Genomic DNA, 7,219 nt, shown 5'->3' on the forward strand with positions numbered 1-7,219 from the left:
AAACTATCTTCTGTTGGTTTTAGTTTTGTGTTAAGCGAGCTTTAAACTATCTGCTGTTGGTTTTAGTTTTGTATTAAGCGAGCTTTAAACTATCTTCTGTTGGTTTTAGTTTTGTATTAAGCGAGCTTTAAACTATCTTCTGTTGGTTTTAGTTTTGTTTTGGATTAAGTGAGCTTTCAACTATCTGCTTTTGGTTTTTGTTTCTTTTGCAATCACCTGTCAAGTTCGGTCTTTCTTTTTTTCAGTGCACATAAATACAATCTACAAATCTTATCAGTCTAAGTGTTTGTCCTCTTAAAGCTGAAAGGTGCAACAAGAACAATTTTTTTTCCAGTCTGAATTATCCGAAAAATATCTTAAGAAAAAAAAAATTGAATGTGAAAAAAAGTCATTATGGTATTGTCAGTTTTCCGGGCGACAACAACGCTGTTTGTTGTTGTGGTTGCAAATGTATTGTGAGGTTAAAATATATATATATATTAAGCGGCGGTGACCTTGTTTTCGCTGAAGATCTAAACATGGATATCCAGGGAGCTTGTACCAAGGTAAAAACTAGTACACAAATCAGATTTTACTGGTAGAATTAACCCTAGTGGCTGCAGTCTTGTATTGATAAATTTCCAGTTGGTTTGCAAACCTTTCCTGCCAAGGCCGGATTGATACACCGGCGTAATCATCTATATGATAAATACACATACCTTGCCTAATTTGACCCTGATGATCGATTACCCGCTTCTTATTACCTCGTTTGGCAGCCTGTTGCTGTCGTAACCACTTTTGAGTGGTACTGTTTATGTGATGCGAGCGCACGAGCCAAGCTACGCGCATCCATCCCCTGGAGATCCCTGAATAGCAACACAACTCCAACCTCTGGCAACTCTCCTGCGGAAGCGAGTATTCTTTTTCACGTAACGTTGCATGAAGTGTGTCTATTAGACAAGAACACTGAATGAACAGATATTCACAAACTGACTTATTGGTGAAACCAAGTAACAGTTAACACTTAAAAGTGAGAAGTATCAGACTTTCATGTTTTTCGTCAAAAGTAAACATTTTTTGTCAGGTTGAAAAGGAACCATGTTTTCTTGTGTTGTGTTCTAATGGTGAGTCACGTTTTATTTAGATAGTCTTGGCCTAATTACTATACATCACAGTGAAGATAAAGTGTGTGTTTTGAGGATGGGGGATGAAGCTATAGGACTTGTGTATGTCTTACTCATTAATCGATGAGTTGATACTTAAATATATTTTGTTTCAGAAATTTGTGTTGTTTGGCTAGAAATATTAGTTTTCTGTTGATTTGTCTTCTCAATCTCAGAGTTGTTTTCTTAGTTGCTGTTATATATCGTAAATAATTGTTGCTCAGTTCTACAGGTTTCTGTATGTTCCTTCGTCACTATGCTGTAAATTTGCACTTCTATGTTATGAAAAATTCAGTTGTTTGATTTTTATTTTTAAATTTTTTAGCCTCCAGAAAGAAGAAAGGGAAGCCAGATCCCTCCTCCTTCTGGGTTAGGAATGAGACCAAAGAGTTTAATACCAAAACCTGGGGCCCATTCATCTGGCAGTGGTATCGACTTCGGAAATGGGATTGTTCATGTAGATGAGACATCAAAAACACCTTCTGAGAAAACACCTTCACCGGTTGATTCCGAGTTGTTTTCTAAATGGAATGAGTGGATTGGCCAGCGTGTGTGTGTGGGAGGAGCGAAACGAGGGGTTTTGCGCTTTTTTGGACCTGTTGAATTTCAAATTGGGATATGGTGTGGGGTCGAACTTTTCGAACCAGTTGGTAAAAACGATGGATCAGTCAAGGGTATCAGGTATTTTTCTTGTGAGGACAATTATGGAATATTTGCCCCTATAAAGAAAGTAGAAAAAATATGTTTGCCTCACAATCTACCTGATAGTGGAACTTTGAGAGAACCTGAACAAACCGTAGATTCAGTACAAGCTAAGTCAAAACTTCCTGCGCCGAAGGTACTATCAAAGTTTCCATTACAAACTGGAAAGTTTTATCCACCTAAAGATGTAGATGCAGAAAACCGTCTAGATGATCACAGGAGGAAGATACCCCCTCCAAAAACGTTTTTTTATAAAGAAAACAAAACAAATGTAAAGAGCCAATGTGAAAATATCAATGTCACTCAGACAATTGAATCTGAAGCGTTTCATCTAGAAGATTGTCAAGTAGATGAGAATGATAAAACATATGGCGGAGATGACTTTGTACAGGGAAGTATAGACAATGAAGTGTTTCAGAGAGGCTCGCTGAATGTGTCGTATACTGTTGATACAGAAGGCAATAGTTCTAATGGTTATCAGGCCAAACAGGACCCAAACCTAACATTCCACATGACCAATACTCCTGTGGATATTACGTTTGTGCAGGAAGAAAGAAAAGATGAACACAATATAACATTTGACAGTACTTCAACTAACCAACCCACTGAAAAATTGAATTCAACCTTTGACTTGGAATATACACCTTGTTTGAATTCTGTTAACACTCAAGAGTCTCCACCATTTCCCACTTCTGAGGGTAATGAAGCCAACACAACCTTCAACTTGGAAGAACAGCCCCATATTACTGAATACTTAATGCGTCGCCCAGGAGAGTTCCTAAACCAGATTGAAGGGCATAATTTAGATTATATTTCTGAAGGAGACGATGAGTATGATGATGGTTTGTCTCTTGATTTTGAAGACAGTCTTGGAATTTTAACTCCTAATCAGATGAAAGACTTTACTCTGTATAGCGAACACCACTCCCTTATTGCCGAGCTTGATGCAGTGATGCTTCCAAAAACATTTTCTTGTGATGAGATGAATGAGCTACCCGAGTCCGAAATGGTGGAAGATGTAACCATAGAGTACAGGGACACCAGCAGTCAAGATACTCAACATAACACCTGCTCTACAGCAGAAGACGCTAACACCTTAACCCAAGAAAGCAAGAACTCTTTGTCTACTGATAAAATAATGACCAGGGATCCACAGGGATCTTTGGAATGCTTACCTGAATTAACTGATGACAAATCAGATTCCGTTAACTATTTTGCCGAAGATGCCATCCACACTTCCACGCCCTCTAGCGTATATGAAAAGTCTTCAACTCGCAACCTGCTTCTTCAAAGTGTGGAATATGGTTTGGAAAATAGCCTGAGTCAACACTTGAATGAAGAAGTTTCCACACCTCCAGGTCAGGCGGATAGTCTTGGCAAGTTACCAATTAAAATATTAGAGAATGAGTATTTTAAAGATGGAGTTTGTAAAGAACAAGATGTTTCTAGGGTCGAAGATCAGGAACTTCCTAGTCTTACTTTAATACAAGAAAGTTACTCTTCTGTAGGTGGTTTGATAGAGAATACTTTAGTAATAGCTAGCGCTAGGCCTTCTCGGGTATCGGAAGATATAATGAACGAAGGGAGGCTTTTGGACTCATTGAATCTGAAGCAACTAGACAGTGACAAATCTGACACTCGTGATAAACCAGTTACATGCAACCAGGAAATAAGTAATCATACTGAAAGGTCAAACGAAATGACCAACAGCAAAGTATTTGTTCCAGTGAATGAAGACCAAGTGTTCAGTAGAGAAACGTCATTTGATTCTAAGGAACGCCCTCTTTCCACATACACTGTATGCAGTGCTGATACTGGTTTCCAGGGTGATTTGGACTTGGAGGTTGGAGAAGAATACAATATGCGATTTTCAACTTACAGCGAAGACAGTGGAACGGTGTCATTAGGACCAGATATTGAACAACAGTTGAGGAGTAGAAATGAAATGTATTTTGAAGAAATGATCACAGAAGAAGAAAGTAAACAACTTGGATCACAACAATACGAAGTGACTCGTGAAAGTCCAGACAAAATCCAAGATGATATCAAATGGGAAGGTAAAATTACGAACGAGTCAAAAGAGATGTTAAGGTGTCAAGAAAACGGTGATATTTTTTCAATTACAGCATTTACTAACGAAGTAAAAATGGAGGATAGCTTATCCCCGGTCATAATAAGAACATCTTCTTTTGTTATAGATACTACAAGCACTGAAGTTAGTAGTTCGACTATTCCTGCTAATCACCCAATCACTGACGGCTCTGTTAAGGACCAAATCAAAGACAAGACTCCTGATAATAAAATCAAACAAGAAAAGAAGACTAATAAAGACGAATCTTTGTCATTAACTGATAAGTCAGGTAAAAATACAGTGATGGAAGAACCAAAAAAGAAGCCCAAGACACCAAAGAAGAACGTAATGTCCAAAATCAAAGCCATGATTGAATCTACATCGGTAAAAAAAAACAAAACTGAAACCACTGAGGGAGAGACGAAGAAGACACCAAAGAAAAGCCGCTGGGATGCTGTAACATCAAAAATAAAGGCAAGCTTGGATGAAGAGAAGTCAAAACCGAAGACAAAGAAAGAAATAAAGAGTAGAATTGACACAAATCTAGCATTAGCTCGACAACCTCAAGAAAAAAAGTCCTTTACAACTAAACCAGATACATCTGTCAATGAAGGGAATTCCATAAGTGGTAGACAATCAAAGCTTTCAAAAAAGTCTAGAAATGCATCCAAGTCACAGAGGTGAGTTCTTTAGGTATATTCCTTCTACTGTTATCCAAGTCACAGAGGTGAGTTATTAAGGTATATTCCTTCTACTGTTATCCAAGTCACAGAGGTGAGTTCTTTAGGTATATTCCTTCTACTGTTATCCAAGTCACAGAGGTGAGTTCTTCAAGGTATATTCCTTCTACTGTTATCCAAGTTACAGAGGTGAGTTAGTAAGGTATATTCCTTCTACTGTTTCTAGATTTCTAGTTCTTTGTTGTAACGTTTCTGGGAGATTTGTAAATCTTGGTAATAACGTTTTTGGGAGTTTACTAGAATCGTTTTTGCTATTCCATTTTGAGGAGGTTTCTAGGTATTGAGATATCATTTCTGGGACTATTTCTAGGTCTTGGTTATACCATTTTTGCGATATTACTATATTTTTTAGGTCTTGAGATAGTATTTCAGGGAGAACTGTAGATCTTGGTTATGTTGTTTCGGGAAGAATACTAGATTTGTTTCGGCTATACCATTTTCGGAGATTTTTAGGTCTCGAGATATCATTACGGCGAGATTTTTAGGTCTTGGTTATACCATTTTTGGGTATTTTCTAGGTCTTAGTTGTACTCTTTTAAAGATATTTCTAGGTCTTGGTTACACCGTTTTTATGATATTTTTATGTCTTGGTTGTAGTGTTTTAAAGATATTTCTTGGTCGTGGTTATACCGTTTTTAGTAGATTTCTGGGTCGTGGTTATACCGTTTTAAAGATATTTCTTGGTCTTCGTTATACCGTTTTACTGATATTTCTGGGTCGTGGTTATACCGTTTCTAGTAAATTTGGGTCTTGGTTGTACTGTTTTAAAGATATTTCTTGGTCTTGGTTATACCGTTTTACAGATATTTCTGGGTCGTGGTTATACCGTTTTTAGTAGATTTCTGGGTCTTGGTTATACCGTTTTACAGATATTTTTGGGTCGTGGTTATACCGTTTTTAGTAGATTTCTGGGGTCTTGGTGATACCATTGTTGGGAGATTTCTGGGTCTTGGTCATACCGTTTTAGGGAAATTTCTAGGTCTTGAGCTATTTCGAGGAGATTTGTAGATCTTGGTTATACCATTTCTGAGAAATTACTACAATTTTCTTGGCTATACCAATTTCAAGAGATTTCTAAGTCTTGGTTATTCCGTTTCCGGGAGATTAATAGATTTTTTGTGGTTATACCATTTCTGGGATATTTGTAGGTCATCAGAATTGTCAAAGTCAATGGATGTTACATTTTACAGTTTGTCCTGATTATGTGAGAGTTTTGGGACATTTGTCAACCCGTTTTCAAGTTTTATCGTAAACATGGCATGAAGCCATTCGTTAAAGTCAAAATGAAAAGTAATTGATGTATTATTTTTCCTTCAGGTCACAAGAACAAATCTGTGTAAGTCCTATTATCATGGATTCGTTGTACTCGCATGAAGATAATAACTTATCGTCAATATCACGTAGCAGCACCCTAAACTTTACATCCAGTCTAAGTGAGGCCCTGCCATCTAGTGAGTTAAATTTAATTATATTTTCACAAACTTTCAATAACAAGGTGAATGTAGTTGTAGCTATCGTGATTTTATAAATGTCGTAAATTGTTGCACTGTTACTGAAACTTGTCACTAATAAAAGTAAAAGTGTCACTTGATAGATTGTCTAACTTTTTCTTTGACGACAACTAGTGTCATCTTTGTTTCTAAAACTTCAACTTAAGAAATCACTAAATAAAGTTGTTGTTAAACAGCATTCTTTTGTAATAGTATCAGTTATGGAACTGAACTTTGAACTCGATGAAACAATGAAGGAATTCTCTGTGGTTAAATATATTAATTATGACATCATGCATTACTCATTAATTTTGGTGACATGATGAATTATTCATTAATTTTGGTTTTAGATTATATTTCAGTGAACAGTGAGAACTTGAAAAATTCCCTTACAACTAAGTCAGCCATGTCTCCAACTCTCTCTGTTTCTCCTGCACCACCTAGCGAGATGTCCACTGCATCTTTGGCATCTCATGACTCTCGCTCACAGTCTCAAGTAGCTGTCCAAAAAAAGAATCTTGCATCTAAGACTGGTGAGAGGCTCATTAGTCTTGATCTTTAAAATATCTTGTATATAATCATCTGACTTGTAACTACAAATGTAACAACAAAATATCTTGTATGTAATCATCTGACTTGTAACTACAAATGTAACAACAAAATATCTTGTATGTAATCATCTGACTTGTAACTACAAATGTAACAACAAAATATCCTGTACATAATCATATGACTTGTAACTACAAATGTAACAACAAAATATGTTGTATGTAATCATCTGACTTGTAACTACAAATGTAACAACAAAATATGTTGTATGTAATCATCTGACTTGTAACTACAAATGTAACAACAAAATATCTTGTATATAGTCATCTGACTTGTAACTACAAATGTAACAACAAAATATGTTGTATATAGTCATCTGACTTGTAACTACAAATGTAACAACAAAATGTCTTGTATATAGTCATCTGACTTGTAACTACAAATGTAACAACAAAATATCTTGTATATAGTCATCTGACTTGTAACTCGAAATGTAACAACAAAATATCCTGTACATAGTCATCT

At 36.2% G+C, this 7,219-nt stretch overlaps 1 protein-coding gene across 1 annotated transcript in view; it reads left to right on the forward strand.

The window, feature by feature from the left end:
• Nucleotides 1–955: 955 nt before the first annotated feature.
• Nucleotides 956–7,219, forward strand: part of LOC106476044 — a gene marked incomplete at its 3' end in the record, with an annotated part of 8,911 nt that continues 2,647 nt past the window's right edge. The window contains exons 1-5 of the mRNA XM_022380021.1: nt 956–1,103; nt 1,468–3,901; nt 4,043–4,595; nt 5,973–6,106; nt 6,496–6,678. Coding sequence (XP_022235729.1) covers nt 1,101–1,103; nt 1,468–3,901; nt 4,043–4,595; nt 5,973–6,106; nt 6,496–6,678 — 3,307 coding nt within the window. The remainder of the gene's footprint in view (nt 1,104–1,467; nt 3,902–4,042; nt 4,596–5,972; nt 6,107–6,495; nt 6,679–7,219) is intronic.

Source organism: Limulus polyphemus, unplaced genomic scaffold (genome assembly GCF_000517525.1).
Source record: "Limulus polyphemus unplaced genomic scaffold, Limulus_polyphemus-2.1.2 Scaffold9694, whole genome shotgun sequence".
Taxonomy (NCBI): domain Eukaryota; kingdom Metazoa; phylum Arthropoda; class Merostomata; order Xiphosura; family Limulidae; genus Limulus; species Limulus polyphemus.